This window comes from Electrona antarctica (assembly GCF_951216825.1).
Source record: "Electrona antarctica genome assembly, chromosome: 7".
NCBI classification, from domain to species: Eukaryota; Metazoa; Chordata; class Actinopteri; order Myctophiformes; family Myctophidae; genus Electrona; species Electrona antarctica.
The window spans coordinates 4,615,357-4,642,600 of NC_136812.1; the positions used below are offsets into that span (position 1 = coordinate 4,615,357).

Here is a 27,244-nt window from a genome sequence, read left to right on the forward strand (position 1 = left end):
GCTGACGTGCTGCATGGGAACATAGGTTTTTATTTTAGAACCAGCTGACGTGCTGCATGGGAACATAGGTTTTTATTTTAGAGAACCAGCTGACGTGCTGCATGGGAACATAGGTTTTTATTTTAGAGAACCAGCTGACGTGCTGCATGGGAACATAGGTTTTTATTTTAGAGAACCAGCTGACGTGCTGCATGGGAACATAGGGTTTTATTTTAGAGAACCAGCTGACGTGCTGCATGGGAACATAGGTTTTTATTTTAGAGAACCAGCTGACGTGCTGCATGGGAACATAGGGTTTTATTTTAGAGAACCAGCTGACATGCTGCATGGGAACATAGGTTTTTATTTTAGAGAACCAGCTGACGTGCTGCATGGGAACATAGGGTTTTATTTTAGAACCAGCTGACGTGCTGCATGGGAACATAGGTTTTTATTTTAGAGAACCAGCTGACGCGCTGCATGGGAACATAGGTTTTTATTTTAGAGAACCAGCTGACGTGCTGCATGGGAACATAGGTTTTTATTTTAGAACCAGCTGACGTGCTGCATGGGAACATAGGTTTTTATTTTAGAACCAGCTGACGTACTGCATGGGAACATAGGTTTTTATTTTAGAACCAGCTGACGTGCTGCATGGGAACATAGGTTTTTATTTTAGAACCAGCTGACGTACTGCATGGGAACATAGGTTTTTATTTTAGAGAACCAGCTGCCGTGCTGCATGGGAACATAGGTTTTTATTTTAGAGAACCAGCTGACGTGCTGCATGGGAACATAGGTTTTTATTTTAGAACCAGCTGACGTGCTGCATGGGAACATAGGTTTTTATTTTAGAACCAGCTGACGTGCTGCATGGGAACATAGGTTTTTATTTTAGAGAACCAGCTGACGTGCTGCATGGGAACATAGGTTTTTATTTTAGAGAACCAGCTGCCGTGCTGCATGGGAACATAGGTTTTTATTTTAGAGAACCAGCTGACGTGCTGCATGGGAACATAGGTTTTTATTTGAGAACCAGCTGACGTGCTGCATGGGAACATAGGTTTTTATTTTAGAGAACCAGCTGACGTGCTGCATGGGAACATAGGTTTTTATTTTAGAACCAGCTGACGTGCTGCATGGGAACATAGGTTTTTATTTTAGAGAACCAGCTGCCGTGCTGCATGGGAACATAGGTTTTTATTTTAGAGAACCAGCTGACGTGCTGCATGGGAACATAGGTTTTTATTTGAGAACCAGCTGACGTGCTGCATGGGAACATAGGTTTTTATTTTAGAGAACCAGCTGACGTGCTGCATGGGAACATAGGTTTTTATTTTAGAACCAGCTGACGTGCTGCATGGGAACATAGGTTTTTATTTTAGAGAACCAGCTGACGTGCTGCATGGGAACATAGGTTTTTATTTTAGAACCAGCTGACGTGCTGCATGGGAACATAGGTTTTTATTTTAGAGAACCAGCTGACGTGCTGCATGGGAACATAGGTTTATATTTTAGAAAACTGTCAGGATTTACAAGACATGTTGTAGAATGGGCCTCAGGACTAAAATGTGTTCAGCACCTCGACTCAGCTCAACGTTATTGTCACATTACAGGTTTTAACCCATTCTGGGCGGGAACCCCCTTTGGTGTTTTAAGCATTATGTTATACTTTAGCTATTGAAAAATAGCTTGTAGGTCTGCTATTTTAGAAAAATCGTGAAAATGTGGCACTAATCTTTGAATATATATTCTTTCAGAGCGAACGTTTTTACTCAAATCGCTGCTTCCATATTTTCAGATGGGGGTCCGCGGCCAAATACAGATAATTCTGGGGGTCCTTGACATGAAATATTGAGCACCACTCATAGAAATAGAAATATAGGTATTTCAGAAAACTGTGATGATTTTTTTTAAATTTCAACGTCAGGCCTAAATGGGTTAAGGGTGTGAATAAGTGGGTGGAATTCTTTATCGTGGATTTTCTTTCATTTCCATCATTAGAGTGAAATATATCAACAGGCGGTGCATGACAGATACATGGTTGAAACCAGTAGAGGCAGTTACCCTAGAGCAGTGGTTCCCAACGCGGGGTCCGGGGACCCCCAGGGGTCCTTGAGGGAGTTCCAGGGGGTACCCAGCTAAATCATGAACCAAATGGACCATTGTGGGTCTGTAACTCTGAGAGTGTACAAATGTAACCAAATGGACCCTAATGAGTCCATTTGGTTCCATTTGTACACTCTCAGAGTTAAATTAACATTGGGGTACAATATAAATTGGGGTCCCAGAGACAGAAATGCCATTAAAGGGGCATACCACTCATTTTCAACATTTTACTGTCATTAATATACCTTAGCGCTGTTGTGTGGAAATAATAAAAAAGTCCCCCCATTCTGTGTTTCCTAGAACTAGAGGTCTGAAAAAAATCATTAACATGGTGAATCACATCTTGATGATGTCATCAAGATGTGTTTCACCATGTTAATGATTTCTTTCATAATTACAGTTCTAGGAAACACAGAATGGGGGGACTTTTTTTTATTATTTCCACACAACAGCTCTAAGGTATATTAATGACATAGCAAAATGTTGAAAATGGTGGTTTTCCCCTTTAAAAGTCCTTGAAATTAAACGGGTTGAGAATCACTGCTAGAGCCGTAAAAACCTCTTAGGGTGTCCCTGCATGGCATGTCTTTTCAAATGGGGGTCCTCCGCGGGCTAATGAGTGGGGGTCCTCCTAATGAGTGGGGGTCCTTCACGTTGAAGTTTGGGAACCACTTCTATAGAAGACATGGTGACTTCTATGGAATCGAGAACCGAGAACTTTGAATCCATGATTTCTCTTACCTTTAACGTTGGGGGTTTGCTGGCCGGTTGACCACAGCGCCCCCCGGTGTTGACACAGACACCCTCCGTGCAGAGCAGGCTGTCTGGACAGGCCATGACGAATGCTGCGCTGTTGCTGCAGCCACTGTCTACTGACTCTGCCTGCCAGCTCCTACACACACACGCATGCACGCACGCACGCACGCACGCACGCACACACACACACACACACACACACACACACACACACACACACACACACACACACACACACACACACACACACACACACACACACACACACACACACACACACACACACACACACACACACACACACACGCACACACACACACGTTTGTATTACTACAGTAAACAACTATGCAAACGTGCATTGACGCTCCATGGTTAGTTTGCCCGAAAACTAATAGGCATAGAGATGGTATAAGTCAGGGGTTCTCAACCCGTGGGTCGCGACCCCTCGGGGGGTCGCCAAATTATTTTGGAGGGTCCCCAAATTATTTTCAAAAAAAAAGAATTTATTTTTAAATTTTATTTTCACTTTTTTTCAAAAATAGCAGACCTACAAGCTCATAGCGCGCCACTCGGTGGCGCGCTATGAGCTTGTAGATCTGCTATTTTTCTGCTATTTTTCTTTACCTCTCGGACGCCGCCTCGCAGGCCTCCTCCTTCTTGTTGTTGTTGTCCAGAGCCTGCATCATGTGGAACGCTCTGCCTCCTCCTCCTCCCTCCTCCTGGGTGGAGGTGCTGGTGGAGGAGGTGGTGGCACGGGACAGCAAGGCACACACAGCGTCCTGCGGCGGGCCAGGGGAAAAAAACACACAGCACTGTCACCGCCGGGTCAGAGCCATCTAATAGAAGAGTTACGATATTGAGGGAGCAGAAACCGAGCGCTCGAGCGCTGTTCATGCAGCCTGTCGGTGCAGTGGCTGTTCAAAGGTAACTCTAACCAACTCAGCGGGTGGTGCAGTGGCTGTTCAAAGGTAACTCTAACCAACTCAGCGGTCGGTGCAGTGGCTGTTCAAAGGTAACTCTAACCAACTCAGCGGTCGGTGCAGTGGCTGTTCAAAGGTAACTTTAACCAACTCAGCGGTCGGTGCAGTGGCTGTTCAAAGGTAACTCTAAACATAGGCAGTCTAGCCCGAAAGACGGCCGTAGATTGTCGGCATTAAACCTGTTAACGCTAAAACATTCCAGGTGAATAAAATGTGACTAAAACTAAATCAAGTTTCATTCCAAAGACTATATATGACTAAACTAACATAGAAATGTGCTGCCAAAAACAACCATGGTCCAGTACCCTGGTCCAGTACCCTGGTCCAGTACCATGGTACTGGACCATGGTCCAGTACCATGGTCCAGTACCATGGTCCAGTACCCTGGTCCAGTACCCTGGTCCAGTACCATGGTCCAGTACCATGGTCCAGTACCATGGTGGTGGAGGGTCTGCGTTGCTGCTGCTCCTCCTGGCTGTCTGCGTGGTGTCTGCGTGATGAACTTACCATGGTGGTGGAGGGTCTGTGCTGCTCCTCCTGGCTGTCTGCGTGATGTCTGCGTGATGAACTTACCATGGTGGTGGAGGGTCTGCGTTGCTGCTGCTCCTCCTGGCTGTCTGCGTGGTGTCTGCGTGATGAACTTACCATGGTGGTAGAGGGTCTGTGCTGCTCCTCCTGGCTGTCTGCGTGATGTCTGCGTGATGAACTTACCATGGTGGTGGAGGGTCTGCGTTGCTGCTGCTCCTCCTGGCTGTCTGTGTGGTGTCTGCGTGATGAACTTACCATGGTGGTGGAGGGTCTGCGTTGCTGCTGCTCCTCCTGGCTGTCTGCGTGGTGTCTGCGGTGTTGTAGTTCTGAGCCGCCTGGCGCCTGCACCCGCAGCCAACAGAACGCCATCTCTGTACCGCCATCACAGTCCGCCAGGCTCACCTGGGCTGTGCCCTGCACGCACGCACGCACACGCACGCACACAAGGTTGTAATTACTATACGGTCGGCGGTGGCTCAGGGCGGGGTAGAGTGGCTGGATGGTAACCGCAAGTTGCCAGTTCGAACCCGGGCTCCCCCAGAGTTAGTGTCGAAGTGTCCTTGAGCAAGACACTGAACCCCTAATTGCTCCTGATGTGCAGGTTGGTGCCTTGCATGGTTTCCGCCATCGGTGTATGAATGTGTGTGTGAATGGGTGAATGTAATGCACATCTATGTAAAGCGCCTTGGATAAAGGTGCTATATAAATGCACCATTTACCATTTACTTGTGAGGAGATAGACGTTTTGGCCCTCACAGCGCCTTCACAATATCTATACTTTGTGGGGACATTTGGCCCTCACAGCGCCTTCACAATATCTATACTTTGTGGGGACATTTGGCCCTCACAGCGCCTTCACAATATCTATACTTTGTGGGGACATTTGGCCCTCACAGCGCCTTCACAATATCCCCCCGGCTTGTATCCTCACAGAATGTTAACAGTTTGACGCCATACCCCGCGGAACCCGCCTTTGAATCAAATATCCTACGCTGCCTGGATTGTTTTATTACCTTTGGAGCATACGCTGAAGTATTTGGGCGTTTGATCCGTGAAAATCGGGTAAAAAATGGTCGTTCGTCTTGTTATGATCAGATGCACCAGCGGCCATGACAATGCGAAACGAAACCAAAGTGCAGAGCAAGTTGTAGTCCAAACCAACCCCCCGTCCACTTGCATTGGGCTCAATTTCCCAGAAGCCCTAGCAGCCCAGCATAAGTTTTGATTTCCGGTTTCGTCATCAGCACACAAAGCTAACTCCCTCTGCTGCGCGGCAGAGGCGGACTTTTTTATTATTATTAATGCGATGCGATTTAGACACATAAAACAAATAGCGGGGATGTCGTATTACGCAGCATCGGAACACTGGAGTAAACAATTCTCGGCCGTCAAACTGTTACTAGAATGATCCAACAGTTCAGAGGTTGAACACAACATAGTCTCACGTTGCCAGACAGTTGCCTCTCGCAGTTTTCAAATACTTCCGTCTATGCTACTAGTTAGGTAAAGTTAGCTTAAGTTGTGGCAAATCTGCAAAAAAAAAGCTTACCACTAGCTTTCTTCACAGATGTGTTCATAAAGGTGTCTACTATCACAGAAAAATTTGTTCCAACCCAACTCCCTTGGGAAACTTTGTGACAGCTGCTGAAAGTTGGGGTACCATTATCAACCAATATAGGGCAAAAAACTCCAAATGTCATTATACTTTAAGTAGCATGTGACGTGTCAAACTAGGGGGTTTTCAAGATTCTGAATCCATTGCAAGCATTAGTTTTGCACAAAAACCACTCCTTTGCCTAAATCGAAATCATCGACGGATATATAGCTTGCTGCTTAGCAGAAATGGAAATTAAAAAAATAAAATGTAAAGATATTTTTAAATATCTTTAAAATAGTGAACCGAAATTGGCAGCTTCCCTGCTCGGATTTCGGGAGGTGTAGTTCCAGCAAATCCGCAGGTTCATGTAATTTCTATTTGCATTGTAATCCCCATAGGGGGATTTTAGATCGCCTCATATAAGAACTGTGTTTGAAAAATAAACATGTCATCCCGGCCGTTTCACTCATGGATTAGGATATGAAGAATCAACTGACTGAGAGAAAATGCTATTGTTACTGCTACTGAATTAGTTACATTTTCGCTAGAAACAGACTGTATCATATGTGAGTGACTGACAGTCGCAAACGATACAGAGGCACCTCCCTGACAATTACGCAGAGACAGCTTGTTTATTTTTGGACCACAACGCTTATATGAAACGATTTTAAGAGGACCCCATGTTATTCTCCATAGAGAAGTTACTTCCGTGAACCAGGGGATGAGCGAGTGACGTCAGGACTTTGGCGCTCTATAGAGCATCGCAGTCCCGCCCCCTACCAGGGCCCAGGAAATGATTCCCCGTTCATTTTCCTTATAGACATTTCAAAGAATATTTATTTAAAGACCTTCTAAGCCTCGTACAAAGCCAACTCGAGTTGTGACAAATCATGACAACAAACACAATGTTTCGGCCCGAACAAATAATTAGAAAGAAGAAGAAAACGGCAGGTTACAACACTTTCTTGTTTTTCTTTTTTGTAATTATGTGTTTGGTCCAAAATATTGTGTTTATTGTCATGAGTTGTCACAACTCGAGTTGGCTTCCTACGACGCTTAAAAGGTCTTTAAATAAATACTTTTTAAAATGTCTATGAGGAAAATGCATCGGGAATTATTTCCTGGGCCTGGCGTCGTCATGAAAGGGGGCGGGACTGCGACGCTCTATAGCATTCGGAGATAGTTGTGGAATAGTTGTGTGGCTACGCGAGACCAAACAGACCAGACCAGAACGTACCAGTAGCTCCTCCTGGGCCTGGGGCCCCAGCGAGCACAGGGACAGCTGCAGGGCGCAAGCGGCCAGCGCCCCGGGCGGGACGGGGATCCGGAAGCCCTCGTTGAAGCTCATGAGAGGCGTGGGCTCCAGGGCCTTGCAGCAGTAGAAGGCGCAGGCCCGGCCGGCGTCCAGTGGAATCAGGTGCACCTTCACGTACCTGGAGAAGGAACACGCATCGCACACGCCGGTCAAGCTTAACCCATTTAGGCCTGACGTTGAAATTAAAAAAATGTCTTCTAAATCCTGACAGTTTTCTGAAATACCCATGTTTCTATATCAGTGGTGCTCAATATTTCATGTTAAGGACCCCCAAAAATGATATGTAATCGGCCCGCATCTGAAAATTGTTCCAGGGACCCCCCAGAAGCAAAGAGTTGTGTTAAAAACGTTCGCTGTGAAAGAATATACATTCAAAGATTTGTGTGACATTTTCACGATTTAAAAAAAATAGCAGATCTACAAGCTTTATGAGCTTGTAGATCTGCTATTTTTCAAGAGCTAAAGTATAACAAAATCCATAAAACCCACCCAGAATGGGTTTGGCAGCACGACGGTGTTGCTCGGCAAAAGCAGCAGATCTACAAGCTTGAAATTAGTGCTTCATGATTCTTGCTCAAATAATATGAATCTCGATTTTCCTCCACAAGAATTGAGATCACGATTCTCGTTTTTTTTCCATGACAATATGTATTGTCTTTAGTCTGTAGTTGCTGAACATTACTACATTCAAAACGTTGAACATACTACTACTACTACTGTAGCTTTAAAGGACAACTTTAGTTTTTTTCAACCAAGGTTCATGTTTTAGGTTGTTATTAGAGAAAGTAAAAGGTGAGTTTTTTTTTCATTTGCTGCTTTCTTTCGTTTTAGGGATTTTAGCTGTTTTTGACAGGGGGGCGGGGGCATTCGAGCATGGGGCTAAATATGTATTTCTTTACAAAATGTTATAGCGATTTCTCTTTTTTATTATTTACTATAGTCCTACTAGACTCCAGGAAATTACATCTGGCCACAAAAGATCACGGGATCTACTGAATGTGTCAAACTGCATATTGAGCCTATGACACACAGTGTGGCTTCCCCCCAGTAGGCTACGTTCACGTTCAGTAGATCATGTGATCTTTTGTGGCCAGATGTAATTTCTTGGGGTCTAGTAGGACTATAGTAAATAATAAAAAAATAAATCGCTATAATTTTTTGTAAAAAAATACATATTTATTTAGCCCCATGCTCGAATGCCCCCGCCCCCCTGTCAAAAACAGCTAAAATCCCTAAAACGAAAGAAAGCAGCAAACGGAAAAAAATTAACACTCATCTTTTACTTTCTCTAATAACAACCTAAAACATGAACCTTGGTTGAAAAAAACTAAAGTTTAAACAGACAACATCAAAGTGCTCGACTTAAACCTCTCTTAAAGTCTCTCTCTTGAAGCAAAAACATATTTATTTTCCGATCAGGGTTTATTTCGGACATTGAAAAGGTGCACTTATAGCAGAATATTCAGCTGCTAAACTGTGGTTAGTTTAGCTGTGTGAGGTCAGTTGTACAGTGTACGGTAAATGAGTAACTCACACTTTGTAGCCGTCTCTGACCACAGCCTTGTTCAGATGTTTGAGTTGGAGCAGATGAAGGAGCAGCGACTGAGAGCTGGAGTCATATCTGTACAAATCACAGCAAATAGAGAGTTATCTGGAGTCATATCTGTACACCACAAACCACAGCAAATATCAAATCACTGCTTCCTAAAGAGTTATCTGGTGTTGTATCTGTACACTACAAATCACAGCAAATATCAAATAGTTCATTCTTACGTTTTACGTTTAATTCACCAAACACTCGTATGCTGAAGTTCAAGCTCATTTTAGTAGTCTTTTTGGCGACACGTCTGGTTTGGTCTATGGTCTATGGTTTATTCACAATTCAGTTTCAAACAAACCATGGTAATAGTTACAGTATTTCCTACTGTAGCTCTGAACAATGTATTAGCTATACATACAGCTATACTGATGTCTTCATGTGGTCCTGTTCTCTCCTTGATTAAACAGTACACTATTGTTGACATTATTATTTATTCTCACTCTCTTCTAAGGTTGATTAAAATGTACCCATGGTACCATGGGTATCATGTAGATTAGAACATGGTACCATGCCCCATGGGTAACATGTAGAACAGGGTTTCTCAAAGTGGGTTCCGTAGCACCCTAGGGTGCCGTGACGCAAGTCCAGGGGTACTTTACTGTGTGTACTCACAGTAATCCTGGTATTGTATTAGTTGTGTATTCACAGTAATCCTGGTATTGTATTAGTTGTGTACTCACAGTAATCATGGTATTGTATTAGTTGTGTACTCACAGTAATCATGGTATTGTATTAGTTGTGTACTCACAGTAATCATGGTATTGTATTAGTTGTGTACTCACAGTAATCATGGTATTGTATTAATTGTGTACTCACAGTAATCATGGTATTGTATTAGTTGTGTACTCACAGTAATCATGGTATTGTATTAGTTGTGTACTCACAGTAATCATGGTATTGTATTAGTTGTGTACTCACAGTAATCATGGACATGGTATTGTATTAGTTGTGTACTCAGTAATCATGTACCAGTATTAGTTGTGTACTCACAGTAATCATAGTATTGTATTAGTTGTGTACTCAGTAATCATGTACCAGTATTAGTTGTGTACTCACAGTAATCATAGTATTGTATTAGTTGTGTACTCAGTAATCATGTACCAGTATTAGTTGTGTACTCAGTAATCATGTACCAGTATTAGTTGTGTACTCACAGTAATCATGGTATTGTATTAGTTGTGTACTCACAGTAATCATGGTATTGTATTAGTTGTGTACTCACAGTAATCATGGTATTGTATTAGTTGTGTACTCACAGTAATCCCAGCTGTATCTGAACAGCCTCGCTGGCAGGCGTCAGGTCCTTCATGTAGGACATCTCCTCAGACTCCTCCGCTCTAAAAGAGAACAGACAGCGTTAACAACACAACAATACATGAACCGCTTACATCCTACAGCAGGCAGGGGTGTTCAACGCTGTTCAGGCCAAGGGACTCTTAGCTTAGCTCATACATGGGCAACTGGCGGCCCGGGGGCCACATGCGGCCCCCACCATCACTTAATGCGGCCCGCAGGTTAATATTTGCTGATCTTTAAGCTCAAAACGCGTTGCACTGAGACACGTTTTGAGCTTGTAGATCGGCTATTTTTGCTACGACAGTAATATGCAATGTGGCCCTCTGGAGTGAGTGTGGAAATATGGTGGCCCTCTGGAGTGAGTGTGGAAATATGGTGGCCCTCTGGAGTGAGTGTGGAAATATGGTGGCCCTCTGGAGTGAGTGTGGAAATATGGTGGCCCTCTCCATTGTCAACGTTGCCCACCCCTGAAGGTAGATGAAGCAGGGACCTCTTAGCTGATCTAGATGAAGCAGGGACAACTACTTTTTTTAAAATACATCGTACGAACCTGTCTGAATGAGACATCAACGATATGTTGATACAGCTTTGATACGCAATATTTCGCAGACACAGTTGCGTATCGTTTATGCGTCATTCTCCCGGTGTGTAAGGACTTCACAATTTTCAATTGAACAAGGCATTTAGCAGACACTTTTTCTGGGACGTGTGGAGCCAGAAGGGAGAAGAGTCTAGTCTGGGACGTGTGGAGCCAGAAAGGAGAAGAGTCTAGTCTGGGACGTGTGGAGCCAGAAAGGAGAAGAGTCTAGTCTGGGACGTGTGGAGCCAGAAGGGAGAAGAGTCTAGTCTGGGACGTGTGGAGCCAGAAGAGAGAAGAGTCTAGTCTGGGACGTGTGGAGCCAGAAGGGAGAAGAGTCTAGTCTGAGACGTGTGGAGCCAGAAAGGAGAAGAGTCTAGTCTGGGACGTGTGGAGCCAGAAAGGAGAAGAGTCTAGTCTGGGACGTGTGGAGCCAGAAGAGAGAAGAGTCTAGTCTGGGACGTGTGGAGCCAGAAGGGAGAAGAGTCTAGTCTGGGACGTGTGGAGCCAGAAGAGAGAAGAGTCTAGTCTGGGACGTGTGGAGCCAGAAGAGAGAAGAGTCTAGTCTGGGACGTGTGGAGCCAGAAGAGAGAAGAGTCTAGTCTGGGACGTGTGGAGCCAGAAGAGAGAAGAGTCTAGTCTGAGACGTGTGGAGCCAGAAAGGAGAAGAGTCTAGTCTGGGACGTGTGGAGCCAGAAGGGAGAAGAGTCTAGTCTGGGACGTGTGGAGCCAGAAGGGAGAAGAGTCTAGTCTGGGACATGTGGAGCCAGAAGAGAGAAGAGTCTGGGACGTGTGGAGCCAGAAGGGAGAAGAGTCTAGTCTGGGACATGTGGAGCCAGAAGAGAGAAGAGTCTAGTCTGGGACGTGTGGAGCCAGAAGAGAGAAGAGTCTAGTCTGGGACGTGTGGAGCCAGAAGAGAGAAGAGTCTAGTCTGGGACGTGTGGAGCCAGAAGAGAGAAGAGTCTAGTCTGGGACGTGTGGAGCCAGAAGGGAGAAGAGTCTAGTCTGGGACGTGTGGAGCCAGAAGGGAGAAGAGTCTGGGACGTGTGGAGCCAGAAGGGAGAAGAGTCTAGTCTGGGACGTGTGGAGCCAGAAGAGAGAAGAGTCTAGTCTGGGACGTGTGGAGCCAGAAGGGAGAAGAGTCTAGTCTGGGACGTGTGGAGCCAGAAGAGAGAAGAGTCTGGGACGTGTGGAGCCAGAAGAGAGAAGAGTCTAGTCTGAGCCAGAAGGGAGAAGAGTCTAGTCTGGGACGTGTGGAGCCAGAAAGGGGAAGAGTCTAGTCTGGGACGTGTGGAGCCAGAAGGGAGAAGAGTCTAGTCTGGGACGTGTGGAGCCAGAAGGGAGAAGAGTCTAGTCTGGGACGTGTGGAGCCAGACAGGAGAAGAGTCTAGTCTGGGACGTGTGGAGCCAGAAGAGAGAAGAGTCTGGGACGTGTGGAGCCAGAAGGGAGAAGAGTCTAGTCTGGGACGTGTGGAGCCAGAAGGGAGAAGAGTCTAGTCTGGGACGTGTGGAGCCAGAAGAGAGAAGAGTCTAGTCTGGGACGTGTGGAGCCAGAAGGGAGAAGAGTCTAGTCTGGGACGTGTGGAGCCAGAAGGGAGAAGAGTCTAGTCTGGGACGTGTGGAGCCAGAAGGGAGAAGAGTCTAGTCTGGGACGTGTGGAGCCAGAAGGGAGAAGAGTCTAGTCTGGGACGTGTGGAGACAGAAGAGAGAAGAGTCTAGTCTGGGACGTGTGGAGCCAGAAGAGAGAAGAGTCTAGTCTGGGACGTGTGGAGCCTGAAGGGAGAAGAGTCTAGTCTGGGACGTGTGGAGCCAGAAGGGAGAAGAGTCTAGTCTGGGACGTGTGGAGCCAGAAGGGAGAAGAGTCTGGGACGTGTGGAGCCAGAAGAGAGAAGAGTCTAGTCTGGGACGTGTGGAGCCAGAAAGGAGAAGAGTCTAGTCTGGGACGTGTGGAGCCAGAAAGGAGAAGAGTCTGGGACGTGTGGAGCCAGAAGAGAGAAGAGTCTGGGACGTGTGGAGCCAGAAGGGAGAAGAGTCTAGTCTGGGACGTGTGGAGCCAGAAGAGAGAAGAGTCTAGTCTGGGACGTGTGGAGCCAGAAGAGAGAAGAGTCTAGTCTGGGACGTGTGGAGCCAGAAGGGAGAAGAGTCTAGTCTGGGACGTGTGGAGCCAGAAGAGTGAAGAGTCTAGTCTGGGACGTGTGGAGCCAGAAGGGAGAAGAGTCTGGGACGTGTGGAGCCAGAAGGGAGAAGAGTCTAGTCCGGGTCGTGTGGAGCCAGAAGAGAGAAGAGTCTAGTCTGGGACGTGTGGAGCCAGACGGGAGAAGAGTCTGGGACGTGTGGAGCCAGAAGGGAGAAGAGTCTAGTCTGGGACGTGTGGAGCCAGAAGGGAGAAGAGTCTGGGACGTGTGGAGCCAGAAGGGAGAAGAGTCTAGTCTGGGACGTGTGGAGCCAGAAGGGAGAAGAGTCTAGTCTGGGACGTGTGGAGCCAGAAGAGAGAAGAGTCTGGGACGTGTGGAGCCAGAAGGGAGAAGAGTCTAGTCTGGGACGTGTGGAGCCAGAAGAGAGAAGAGTCTGGGATGTGTGGAGCCAGAAGGGAGAAGAGTCTAGTCTGGGACGTGTGGAGCCAGAAGGGAGAAGAGTCTAGTCTGGGACGTGTGGAGCCAGAAGGGAGAAGAGTCTAGTCTGGGACGTGTGGAGCCAGAAAGGAGAAGAGTCTAGTCTGGGACGTGTGGAGCCAGAAGGGAGAAGAGTCTAGTCTGGGACGTGTGGAGCCAGAAGAGAGAAGAGTCTAGTCTGGGACGTGTGGAGCCAGAAGAGAGAAGAGTCTAGTCTGGGACGTGTGGAGCCAGAAGGGAGAACAGTCTAGTCTGGGACGTGTGGAGCCAGAAGAGAGAAGAGTCTAGTCTGGGACGTGTGGAGCCAGAAGGGAGAAGAGTCTAGTCTGGGACGTGTGGAGCCAGAAGGGAGAAGAGTCTAGTCTGGGACGTGTGGAGCCAGAAGAGAGAAGAGTCTAGTCTGGGACGTGTGGAGCCAGAAGGGAGAAGAGTCTAGTCTGGGACGTGTGGAGCCAGAAGGGAGAAGAGTCTGGGACGTGTGGAGCCAGAAGGGAGAAGAGTCTAGTCTGGGACGTGTGGAGCCAGAAGGGAGAAGAGTCTAGTCTGGGACGTGTGGAGCCAGACGGGAGAAGAGTCTAGTCTGGGACGTGTGGAGCCAGAAGAGAGAAGAGTCTAGTCTGGGACGTGTGGAGCCAGAAGGGAGAAGAGTCTAGTCTGGGACGTGTGGAGCCAGAAGAGAGAAGAGTCTAGTCTGGGACGTGTGGAGCCAGAAGAGAGAAGAGTCTAGTCTGAGACGTGTGGAGCCAGAAGAGAGAAGAGTCTAGTCTGGGACGTGTGGAGCCAGAAGAGAGAAGAGTCTAGTCTGGGACGTGTGGAGCCAGAAGAGAGAAGAGTCTAGTCTGGGACGTGTGGAGCCAGAAAGGAGAAGAGTCTAGTCTGAGCCAGAAGGGAGAAGAGTCTAGTCTGGGACGTGTGGAGCCAGAAGGGAGAAGAGTCTAGTCTGGGACGTGTGGAGCCAGAAGAGAGAAGAGTCTGGGACGTGTGGAGCCAGAAGGGAGAAGAGTCTAGTCTGGGACGTGTGGAGCCAGAAGGGAGAAGAGTCTAGTCTGGGACGTGTGGAGCCAGAAGAGAGAAGAGTCTGGGACATGTGGAGCCAGAAGGGAGAAGAGTCTAGTCTGGGACGTGTGGAGCCAGAAGGGAGAAGAGTCTAGTCTGGGACGTGTGGAGCCAGAAGAGAGAAGAGTCTAGTCTGGGACGTGTTGAGCCAGAAGGGAGAAGAGTCTAGTCTGGGACGTGTGGAGCCAGAAGGGAGAAGAGTCTAGTCTGGGACGTGTGGAGCCAGAAGGGAGAAGAGTCTAGTCTGGGACGTGTGGAGCCAGAAAGGAGAAGAGTCTAGTCTGGGACGTGTGGAGCCAGAAGGGAGAAGAGTCTGGGACGTGTGGAGCCAGAAGGGAGAAGAGTCTAGTCTGGGACGTGTGGAGCCAGAAGGGAGAAGAGTCTAGTCTGGGACGTGTGGAGCCAGAAGGGAGAAGAGTCTAGTCTGGGACGTGTGGAGCCAGAAGAGAGAAGAGTCTGGGACATGTGGAGCCAGAAGGGAGAAGAGTCTAGTCTGGGACGTGTGGAGCCAGAAGGGAGAAGAGTCTAGTCTGGGACGTGTGGAGCCAGAAGAGAGAAGAGTCTAGTCTGGGACGTGTTGAGCCAGAAGGGAGAAGAGTCTAGTCTGGGACGTGTGGAGCCAGAAGGGAGAAGAGTCTAGTCTGGGACGTGTGGAGCCAGAAGGGAGAAGAGTCTAGTCTGGGACGTGTGGAGCCAGAAAGGAGAAGAGTCTAGTCTGGGACGTGTGGAGCCAGAAGGGAGAAGAGTCTGGGACGTGTGGAGCCAGAAGGGAGAAGAGTCTAGTCTGGGACGTGTGGAGCCAGAAGGGAGAAGAGTCTAGTCTGGGACGTGTGGAGCCAGAAGGGAGAAGAGTCTAGTCTGGGACGTGTGGAGCCAGAAAGGAGAAGAGTCTAGTCTGGGACGTGTGGAACCAGACGGGAGAGCAACCAAAGGTATGGTACCCCCATATCTTCAGAGCAACCAAAGGTATGGTACCCCCATATCTTGAGAGCAACCAAAGGTATGGTACCCCCATATCTTGAGAGCAACCAAAGGTATGGTACCCCTATATCTTGAGAGCAACCAAAGGTATGGTACTCCCATATCTTCAGAGCAACCAAAGGTATGGTACCCCCATATCTTGAGAGAAACCAAAGGTATGGTACCCCCATATCTTCAGAGCAACCAAAGGTATGGTACCCCCATATCTTCAGAGCAACCAAAGGTATGGTACTCCCAAATCTTCAGAGCAACCAAAGGTATGGTACCCCCATATCTTCAGAGCAACCAAAGGTATGGTACTCCCATATCTTCAGAGCAACCAAAGGTATGGTACCCCCATATCTTGAGAGCAACCAAAGGTATGGTACCCCCATATCTTCAGAGCAACCAAAGGTACTGTACCCCCATATCTTGAGAGCAACCAAAGGTATGGTACCCCCATATCTTCAGAGCAACCAAAGGTATGGTACCCCCATATCTTGAGAGCAACCAAAGGTATGGTACCCCTATATCTTGAGAGCAACCAAAGGTATGGTACTCCCATATCTTCAGAGCAACCAAAGGTATGGTACCCCCATATCTTGAGAGAAACCAAAGGTATGGTACCCCCATATCTTCAGAGCAACCAAAGGTATGGTACCCCCATATCTTCAGAGCAACCAAAGGTATGGTACTCCCAAATCTTCAGAGCAACCAAAGGTATGGTACCCCCATATCTTCAGAGCAACCAAAGGTATGGTACCCCCATATCTTCAGAGCAACCAAAGGTATGGTACCCCCATATCTTCAGAGCAACCAAAGGTATGGTACCCCCATATCTTCAGAGCAACCAAAAGGTATGGTACTCCCATATCTTCAGAGCAACCAAAGGTATGGTACCCCCATATCTTCAGAGCAACCAAAGGTATGGTACCCCCATATCTTCAGAGCAACCAAAGGTATGGTACTCCCATATCTTCAGAGCAACCAAAGGTATGGTACCCCCATATCTTCAGAGCAACCAAAGGTATGGTACCCCCATATCTTCAGAGCAACCAAAGGTATGGTACCCCCATATCTTCAGAGCAACCAAAGGTATGGTACCCCCATATCTTCAAAGTCTGATTGGATCCTATATCCTATATCCTGATATCAGCCAACACAGGGAGGCTGGCAGAACATTCACTAAAAACGACGGGACAACGCTCCACACGTCCCAAACTGTTCTCCCTTCTGGCTCCAAAACTATGGAATGAATTTCCCATTGCAATCAGAACTGCAGACTCACTCCCAATCTTCTGCCGTAGTCTGAAAACTCACCTCTTCAGACTCCATTTTAGCCCGTAACACTTTCCGTAGCACCTGCACTAGCCTCGACGATCTTACAGGCAAATGCAAAGGCTAAACGTATGTAATTTACATAGCCTTTTATGTAGACATAGTACTCATAGCTTCACTGTCTGTACAGATAATCTACTGTTAAGACAGATATTAGGTTCTTAGCTTGCTTATGATTCTTGATGACTATTTCTATGTATTCGATGTATTACCATGTGTTCCTGCTTACTGTAAATCGCTCTGGATTAAGAGTCTGCTAAATGCCTACATTGTAAAATGTGCAGCACTGTGTTACAAGGATGGATACTGCAGTTTGTCTCTTCTGTCACTAGAGGGCACCAGTACTCCAGAGAGAGAGTAGCAGGCATGTTTGGAGAGAAAGTAAGTAATTGCATTTACTTTAGTACTGTACTCAAGTGCAATTCGAGGTACTATTACTATACTTGAGTATGTTAATTTTTCAATGAACAAATATTATACTTGAATTTTAAACTACAATTATTTGAATACGGTACTAGGTACTTTATAGATTTAGATTATTACAAAACATACTTAACCAACCACATTGTAGACTTGTAGATTTAGTATTTTCAAAACAATAGAGCGTCGAGCTTCATTTCCACCTGCTGTTTAAACCCCGGAAGAGACGCCTGGATGCCGCGTTTTGTGCGCACGCATGCACGCACAAACTCACTCACCTCCGGCCCCAGGCCTCGAACACACCGCTGTCGGTGGCCAGGGCGTCCTCGGACACGCCCGTGGACACTCTCCTCGCTCTCCTGCCACTCCTGTTGGCACTGTTACACCTCAAAGTCACTCCTGGAGACACACACGCACACGCACACGCACACGCACACGCACACACACACAGTTACACCTCAGTCAGAGTCCCTCCTGGGGGGTCACAGGAACACTCACTGTCTCTTAAAGCAAGACCTGATGCCAAGTCTATAGTATATCTTCTAAAGCCTAACCATTTTCTGCGAAAAATAAATAAATAAATATGTTGCTGCTGTATATCAGCGGTTCTCAAAACGTTGTCATGTCAAAGGACCTGCAGACATGATATGAATTTGGCCGCCGACACTAATAATATTTTGTGCACAACGTGTCCGGACTGTGATTCTGCTGGGGATCAATTTGCCATATTAGGAGATCAACAGTCATCGGCTTCCTAGATTGGCCTAGATTGACTCATCGGCCTTGCCGATTGGTCAAAGCTTTGCGTGACATTGGCACCACTGAACCAATAAGTGACGGCGAGCGTAGCAGAAGGAGTGCATTGTGTTCCAGAGTGAGAAGTGATAAATCTGACCTGATCTACGGTGTGAGAAATGTTCTGCTGGACGCTACATCTGGATGGAGCTCCAGAGCTTTACCATAACGAGGCTGTTGCATTCGGACACAACGTTTACTCACTCGGTGGAAACGCTAACGGAAAGCAGATTGAGGTGAACATCTTCGACACAGTGTCTTTGTGCTGGAGGAAGTTGACTCCGGTGACACCCGCAACAGGAGAACCTCACCTTGAGGTTCCCTCCGAGCGTAAGGGCCACACAGCTGTGCTGATTGAAGACATTGTCTACCTCTGGGGAGGGTGTACTAACCCAGGTAACTGCAACATCCTTTATGCATTTGATGTCGACGCCCGCAGATGGTTCAAACCGCAGGCTTCTGGAACTGTTCCAGAGGCGAGGTGCCACCACTCAGCCTGTGTCGTGGGGAAGGTCATGTATATTCTTGGAGGATGGACCCCTAGATACGCTAATGACATGTACAAGTTGGACACCGCCACGATGGTCTGGTCTTTAATTAACACCAGAGGAACTCCACCTGGTATATACTCTGCCACCATCATCGGGCCAAAGATGTTTGTATTTGGGGGCTACGCCAACAACTCCCTGCATGGTTACACATGGTACAACACCATCAGAGTGTACGATACAGAGACCAACCTTTGGCTGAGCACACCTACACAGACTCTTCCAGAAGGACGCTGTGGTCATTCAGCCTTTACCTACAATGGAGAGCTGTACATATTTGGAGGCTACATGCATTATAACCAGTACTTCAATGATATGTGGAAATTAAATCCAGAGACCTTCTCCTGGAAGAAGGTTGAGCCCAGGGGGAAAGGCCCGTCTCAGATGTCTAGGATGTGCTGCTGCATGGTGGGAGATCGTGTCATCCTCTTTGGAGGAGACAACATGCCAGGTGACCTGTATGTCTTAGACCTCAGTCCTAGCCTCAAGACATTATGCAAGCTAGCAGTTATCCAGTACGGTCTGGACCAGTCAGAACTCCCACACAACATCAGGTGGGAACTAATGGTTAAAAATAAATAAATCAATAATTTTCTTGTAAAATCTAAAATGACAAGGAAGATGCTTTCCAGGTTTCAATTTTGGGCGGGAACCCTTTTTGGTGTTAGCATCATGTTATGCTTTAGCTATTGAAAAATAGCAGATCTACAAGCTCATACCGTGCCACCGGCGCGCTACGAGCTTGTAGGTCTGCTATTTTTGAAAAATCGAAGAACGACTGACATAGAAACATAGCTTTTTCAGAAAACTGTCAGGATTTAGAAGACATTTTTAGAATCTGATCTCAGGTCAAAATGGGTTAAACACCAATGCCCATTATTCACACACTGGCCATGTCCCCCCCCCCCCCCCTTTCTTTTCATTTTAACTCGTTTTCACCCTGATTTAGTCGTAAATATGCCAATTAATTCCTCCCCAACCACTAAATAGTGTGCTGTCAGTCACTGATGTTGTATCCTACTGATACACGACAGCAGGAGGCAGGGAGCCCCCACCGGGAGGAGGCAGGAGCTCCCACCGGGAGGACGTAGAATCCTACTGATACAGGACAGCAGGAGGCAGGGAGCCCCCACCGGGAGGACGTAGGGAGCACCCACCGGGAGGACGTAGAATCCTACTGATACACGACAGCAGAAGACAGGGAGCCCCCACCGGGAGGACATCGAACCCTACTGATACACGACAGCAGGAGGCAGGGAGCCCCCACCGGGAGGACGTAGAATCCTATAGTTTAGTCAGGGTAGAGAGGCTGTCTGGTGATCAGAAGGTCATTGAATCTCCCCTCAGCCTAGGCTGAAGTGTCCAAGTGTCCCTGAGCAGGACACTGTCTTCAATACAAGGCTATAAGACCTATAGGAGCTACCTTTGTCTATTGTCTGTGTAGATTGTACTGTCTGACTGTAATGTTAACGTCATGTCTGATTTATCCTCGGCAGCACATTGTTAGCCTGGCTAATAAGCCAGACCGAATCAGCCGTTGGCAAAAAAAAAAATCACACCCGTGTGAACTGAGTGGTGTAAGGTCTTATATAGACTGATCAGCTGTGGTCTGACGTAATGTCTGACATAATGAAATCACACCCGTGTGAACTGGGTGACCATAGCAACCATGCTCATTTTTTGGTACGAACAGACAGACAGACAAACTAACAAAGCCAGTTGTAGGAGTGGTTTACACCACTCAAAAAATTGCCTGCCGGCGGATTACGGTCTGGAGAGGCTCAATTGTACGCCCATTTCCTACACCAGAGAATTGGTGTGGCCAATCGGGACACGGTATATGGGCGGGCTTTGGTACAGTGACATTCGATGCTTGAGACCTTTGACTGACAGTACCTCAAACTAATTGCGTCAAAGAGAAAATGTTTGAACCCGCCCCCCGGGAAACAAGATCCATACACATCATCTCCAGACTCAAATACCACACGACAGTGTGATTTGAGTCTGGCTTATTAGCCAGGCTAGCACATTGTGCCCTGCACCAAACACAGCTATTTCGGGGGTCTTGACATCAGTATTTATTTACACTACAGTAAAGCCTGTTCATTGTTTTATTTGCTGATGGTTATCATATTCTAAAGAACACATCATACATTTATGATGCAAACCATATTGAGGGGAATTCCCCTTTGTGCGCATTTCAAACGCCGGCTTCTCCTACAAGTCCCAGAATGCATTTGTTCTTGGACAAGCAGCTGCACTGCTGCCGTTACATGAACACGGTTCATATTTTGATGAAGTCAAAATGTCTATTTTACAGAAAAACACTGAACACAAACGGGAGGATGTCACGACCGCAGAGGGTAGCGGATAACAACAGGAAGTGAGGGTTGTAGTTTTCACATGCACTGATTGCTAGAACATTCCTTGTCGCATGAATGAACGGGATGTGTTGTCGTCGCTGACGAGGCAGAAACCATGTATGTACATGTTTCATATTTGATTTATTTTTTGAGTGGTGTAAACCACTCCTATTGAGTGGTGTAAACCACTCCTATTGAGTGGTGTAAACCACTCCTATTGAGTGGTGTAAACCACTCCTACAACTGGCTTTTTTGTGCAGAAAAAATGAGCATGGTTGCTATGTTCAAAATAATTTCTGACGTAATTAAATCACACCCGGGTGAACTGGATGACCGTAGCAACCATGCTCATTTTTTCTGCACAAAAAAAGCCAGTTGTGAAATCACATCCGGGTGTGATTTCATTACGTCAGACATGATTTCATTACGTCAGACAGACCTTACACCACTCAGTTCACACGGGTGTGATTTGTATACTTTGTTGTATGTTGCAACAAAATAAATAAAAGGAATAGCATAATCAACCAGCTCACAACCCGTCGTGAACATGGATTTGTGAACTTATCCTTTTTGGTCCACCCATTCCTGGGACATGTAAGAATGGTACAGTGAGAGGAAAGAAATTGTGGGTTTATAGGGCATTCACTTCTAGTCATTTTTACTAGTTGACTAGTTGCCTAGTTTACTAGTCGACTAGTTGTTTAACTACCTATTATGTAAAAAAAAATATTTTTGGGGGGAAATAAATATTTGTACATTTAAAAACGGTGTACACTGGTGACTATAACTATAATCTACCTGATCTTGAGGCCTACAAAATCAGGACAAGTTCTTATCAACTAGTCAACTAGTACCAACAAGGTCGACTAGTGGATTCGACTAGTAAACTAGTCGACTAGTTGCTTAATGCCCTAGCGGTGTATGGGATTTTTTCACTGGTCCCAATATCACTAAACGCAGGTGAAATTCACCCGAACACCAGCCTGTAGAGAAAAAAACAGGGGTGTGGGCAGGGAAACAAACCTACCTTGTCTCTGCATGTCTCTCAGTGCAGTGACATTCTGTGATTATTTGCCATAATCATTTAAAAATGTATCACTTTTGGCTGACGAGAGTGAGCGTTGGGGGTGTGTCAGCTAGGTCAGGAGGTAACGGGGGGTGGAGGACGGCAACAATACGTTTGGGGACCGCTGCTCTAATAGTGACAGTGAGAGTTGTACTTGCCCGTAGAGGTGAACGCCCCCTGGGGGGTGGTGCTGCCGCCGCCCTCTCTGTGACCTTTGCCCTCTGCTTGGTGTAGGTTGGCGCCGGCGAGCTCCTCCCCGCCGCCGGGCGGTGGGGGTGGGGCTCCGGGGAGCGAGGGCCCCGGTGACTGGTGGTGAGGAGGAGCCCCACCACCACCCCCCTGGGGGCCCCGCAGCCCCTCCAGGAGGCCGCGGCCCCCCGCCAGCTCCATGTACTCCTCGGTCATCTGGGCCAGGGGGCAGTCCGGGGGGGCCGAGGAGTGGTAGGGCGTGTCCATGGGAGAGCTGGGCGGGGACAGCGACGAGAGGGAGGAGCGGGACGAGAGAGAGGCCAGAGACTGGGGCGTGTTGTCGTGAGACCGCTTGGCCTGTGGACGGACGAGAGAGAGAGAGAGAGTTCATCACACTTAATAGAGGTCTGACGTCACCCCTGCCCACTTTGACAGGCTGGAATGGCTTAGGGTCGATGACAGAGTACATCATCTTGCAATGGGTCTGGTCCACAAGATTCGATACACCACCAAGATACCCATGTACCTGTCTAGATACTTCCTTAATGTTAACGAAGTCCACACCCACAACACCAGAGGGAGTGCAACAAACCATGTACAACCCAGATTCGGCACAAACAAGGGACTAAATTATTTTCGCTCCTATGCCACCAAAATGTGGAACGCCCTACCAACAGTCATTAAGACATGTGAATCCCTTGACTCCTTCAAAACCACTCTCAAAGGGCACCTACAGACGTCTGCAATTCAAAACTGGCCCCCGTAAAATCTGAATCTCCCCCCCCACCGCCCACCCCTTTTTCCCCTCACTATATGTTTCTTTTCCCTTTTTACCTCCTTTATGATGAATTCCTGTTCTGTTCTTTGACTATATAGAAGTGTCTATTTGTAACATGGTGGACCCTCTTGTAAACAAGTGTAATGCTTAATTGGGTCGTCCACTCACAGTTAACAGTCTTTGTATTGAGTTGTGATTGAAATGTACTGTAATTCTGCAAACTGTTAATAAATATTTCAATCAATCAATCAATCAAAGGGCACTAAGTCCCGGCGGTTTCACTCATATGGATATGAAGAATCAGGGCAGCCTACCTTAATGCCTCCCTGGGCGAGGAGGAGGGGGTCAGAGGGGCAGAAGCCCCCGCCCGGGGAGAGGCCCGTGGCGTCCGGGGGCAGCAGGTAGCGCAGGTGGGCGGGGTCGTGGAGGTCTCCCGTGGCGGCGGAGGAGGAGGTGGGGTCGTGCCTCTCGTACTGCGGCGGGCCGTAGATGTCGCTGAAGCTGATGGAGCTCAAGGAGCCGCGGCTGGACGCCAGCGAGCCTCGGCTGGACGCCAGAGAGCCACGGCTGCTACTGGACGACACGGTCAGGGAGCTGGCCGACAGGCTGGGGGGAGAGGGAGGGAGGGAGGGAGGGCGGGAGGAGGAGAGAGAGAGGGAGAGAGGGAGGAGGAGAGAGGGGGGAGAAGAGAGAGGGAGGAGGAGAGAGAGAGGGAGGAGAGAGAGAGGGAGAGAGGGAGGAGGAGAGAGAGAGGAGGAGAGAGAGAGGGAGAGAGGGAGGAGAGAGGGAGGAAGGAGAGAGGGAGAGAGGGAGGAGGAGACAGAGAGGGAGAGAGGGAGGAGAGAGGGAGGAGGAGAGAGGGAGGAGAGAGAGAGAGGAGAGAGGGAGGAGGAGAGAGGGAGGAGGAGAGAGGGAGAGAGGAGGAGAGAGGGAGGAGAGAGAGAGAGGAGAGAGGGAGGAGGAGAGAGTGAGGGAGGGAAGGAGGAGAGAGGGAGAGAGAGGGAGGGAGGGAGGAGAGAGAGAGAGGGAGGAGGAGAGGGAGGAGGAGGAGGAGGAGAGAGGGAGGAGAGAGAGAGGAGAGAGAGAGAGAGGGAGGAGGAGAGAGAGAGGGAGGAGAGAGAGAGGGAGAGAGGGAGGAGGAGAGAGAGAGAGAGAGAGAGGGAGTAGGAGAGAGAGAGGGAGGAGGAGAGAGAGAGAGGGAGGAGGAGAGAGAGAGGGAGAGAGGGAGGAGGAGAGAGAGAGGGAGGAGGAGAGAGAGAGGGAGGAGGAGAGAGGGAGAGAGAGAGAGAGAGGGAGGAGGAGAGAGGGAGAGAGAGAGAGAGGGAGGAGGAGAGAGGGAGAGAGAGAGGGAGTAGGAGAGAGAGAGGGAGAGAGGGAGGAGGAGAGAGGGAGGAGGAGAGAGAGAGGGAGGAGGAGAGAGGGAGAGAGAGAGGAAGGAGGAGAGAGGGAGAGAGAGAGAGAGAGAGGGAGTAGGAGAGAGAGAGGGAGAGAGGGAGGAGGAGGGAGAGAGGGAGGAGGAGAGAGAGAGGGAGGAGGAGAGAGGGAGAGAGGAGGAGAGAGAGAGGGAGGAGGAGAGAGGGAGAGAGGGAGGAGAGAGGGAGAGAGAGGGAGAGGGAGGGAGGGAGGGATTTTTTTAAAATTAGGACATGTTATCGTATAGAGAGACAGACCAGAGAGACAGACCAGTCAACCTTAGGGTTGTCACAATTATTACATAATAATCATCTAATCATAATTATTTGAGATAATCACAATTATTTTTGTCATAATGGTTTCCATGTTGAAAGATATTTATACATTAAAAAATAAAGAAATAGCAAAACAGAAACGTAATTCATAATGTTCCAATTTCCAATGCCAAAAACACAGTTAAGAGTGTTACCTCTTGAGCTGTGTGTGAAGGTAGGTGGTGATGAAGAGTGTTACCTCTTGAGCTGTGTGTGAAGGTAGGTGGTGATGAAGAGTGTTACCTCTTGAGCTGTGTGTGAAGGTAGGTGGTGATGAAGAGTGTTACCTCTTGAGCTGTGTGTGAAGGTAGGTGGTGATGAAGAGTGTTACCTCTTGAGCTGTGTGTGAAGGTAGCTGGTGATGAAGAGTGTTACCTCTTGAGCTGTGTGTGAAGGTAGGTGGTGATGAAGAGTGTTACCTCTTGAGCTGTGTGTGTAAGTAGGTGGTGATGAAGAGTGTTACCTCTTGAGCTGTGTGTGAAGGTAGGTGGTGATGAAGAGTGTTACCTCTTGAGCTGTGTGTGAAGGTAGGTGGTGATGAAGAGTGTTACCTCTTGAGCTGTGTGTGAAGGTAGCTGGTGATGAAGAGTGTTACCTCTTGAGCTGTGTGTGAAGGTAGGTGGTGATGAAGAGTGTTACCTCTTGAGCTGTGTGTGAAGGTAGGTGGTGATGAAGAGTGTTACCTCTTGAGCTGTGTGTGAAGGTAGGTGGTGATGAAGAGTGTTACCTCTTGAGCTGTGTGTGTGTGTAAGTAGGTGGTGATGAAGAGTGTTACCTCTTGAGCTGTGTGTGAAGGTAGGTGGTGATGAAGAGTGTTACCTCTTGAGCTGTGTGTGTGTGTAAGTAGGTGGTGATGAAGAGTGTTACCTCTTGAGCTGTGTGTGAAGGTAGGTGGTGATGAAGAGTGTTACCTCTTGAGCTGTGTGTGTGTGTAAGTAGGTGGTGATGAAGAGTGTTACCTCTTGAGCTGTGTGTGAAGGTAGGTGGTGATGAAGAGTGTTACCTCTTGAGCTGTGTGTGAAGGTAGGTGGTGATGAAGAGTGTTACCTCTTGAGCTGTGTGTGAAGGTAGGTGGTGATGAAGAGTGTTACCTCTTGAGCTGTGTGTGTAAGTAGGTGGTGATGAAGAGTGTTACCTCTTGAGCTGTGTGTGAAGGTAGGTGGTGATGAAGAGTGTTACCTCTTGAGCTGTGTGTGAAGGTAGGTGGTGATGAAGAGTGTTACCTCTTGAGCTGTGTGTGTAAGTAGGTGGTGATGAAGAGTGTTACCTCTTGAGCTGTGTGTGAAGGTAGGTGGTGATACGCGTTGCTTCCTCCAGTTGCCTCAGAAGAATGTTTCTCTTCTCCTGCAGGAGGATCCTGTCAGGAGGAAAAACAACAACACGATCACTATCACTAAAAAACATCAGCTTGTTGTTCCGTTCTCTCTCCTGATGTGTGTGTGTGTGTGTGTGTGTGTGTGTGTGTGTGTGTGTGTGTGTGTGTGTGTGTGTGTGTGTGTGTGTGTGTGCCTTCTGTGTACCAGTGCGGTGCATCAGTGTGTGTGTGTGTGTGTGTGTGTGTGTGTGTGTGTGTGTGGGCCTTCTGTGTACCAGTGTGGTGCATCAGTGTGTTTGTGTGTGTGTGTGTGTGTGTGTGTGTGTGTGTGTGTGTGTGTGTGTGTGTGGGCCTTCTGTGTACCAGTGTGGTGCATCAGTGTGTTTGTGTGTGTGTGTGTGTGTGTGTGTGTGTGTGTGTGTGTGTGTGTGTGTGTGTGTGTGTGTGTGGGCCTTCTGTGTACCAGTGTGGTGCATCAGTGTGTGTGTGTGTGTGTGTGTGTGTGTGTGTGTGTGTGTGTGTGTGTGTGTGTGTGTGTGTGTGTACCAGTGCGGTGCATCAGTTCCATATCACTAAGGTTTTAATGTCTGCATCTAACAGGCTGGATGTGGGCATGAGGGCGCCAGGATTCCACCCTGCAGGGACTTCCAGTTACCTCCACAGATAAGCTGATCGTAACACAGAATACAGGATTCATGGTGGTCAGTGTTCAAAGACAATTGGGTTAGATTTCAAAAAGCAGATATGAAAGCTCATAGAGCGTCACTTCGTGCCGCGATATGATCTTGTAGATCTGCCATTTTTTAAAATCTTTGTTTGTGTGTCCCTGGAACAAGAACAACATAATTCCAGATGGGGATCTGTGGCCAAATACATCATTTTGATGGTCATTGACATGAAAAGGTTTGAGAACCACTGACAGAAACATCTGTTTTTCCAGGCTAATTTTGGACCAAATTAATTGGTTCAGATTCCTAAAAGTTTGTTCGGAACGGGAACCAAAAAACCCAAAGTGGGCGTGTCACTATTCAGTTTGGAAAATGCAGATGTCATATAAACTAAATATGAAGAACGGAACCAGTTCTAGAAGTTATTTTGGTGTGGCTGACAGCCTACCTGTGATTGGCTACCTGGCTGTGGGAGGCGTCCGAGTGGAGAGTGGCGACACGCTTCGATCTCGCCGCAAAGCGGGCGCCTATGGGCTATAGATAGTTCCAAACATTGGAACTATCCCATTGAGATAGAATGAGCACTTCCACATTCCATTGTTACAATGGGAGTCAACACTAGTGTCACCACTCTCTTACTATTCCACTCGGAGAGGTGTGTGCTAATGGTGA

The 27,244-nt window shown here is 47.7% G+C and overlaps 1 protein-coding gene across 1 annotated transcript in view; it reads right to left on the reverse strand.

Moving 5' to 3' along the window:
• Nucleotides 1–27,244, reverse strand: part of wwc3 (WWC family member 3) — a 140,088-nt gene that overhangs the window by 12,147 nt on the left and 100,697 nt on the right. Inside the window, exons 5-14 of the mRNA XM_079507060.1 lie at nt 25,857–25,946; nt 23,177–23,468; nt 22,054–22,441; nt 17,402–17,522; nt 10,121–10,201; nt 8,799–8,885; nt 7,187–7,382; nt 4,608–4,766; nt 3,469–3,623; nt 2,830–2,980 (exon numbers count right to left, since the gene is read on the reverse strand). Of these exons, the coding sequence (XP_079363186.1) occupies nt 2,830–2,980; nt 3,469–3,623; nt 4,608–4,766; nt 7,187–7,382; nt 8,799–8,885; nt 10,121–10,201; nt 17,402–17,522; nt 22,054–22,441; nt 23,177–23,468; nt 25,857–25,946 (1,720 nt within the window). The remainder of the gene's footprint in view (nt 1–2,829; nt 2,981–3,468; nt 3,624–4,607; nt 4,767–7,186; nt 7,383–8,798; nt 8,886–10,120; nt 10,202–17,401; nt 17,523–22,053; nt 22,442–23,176; nt 23,469–25,856; nt 25,947–27,244) is intronic.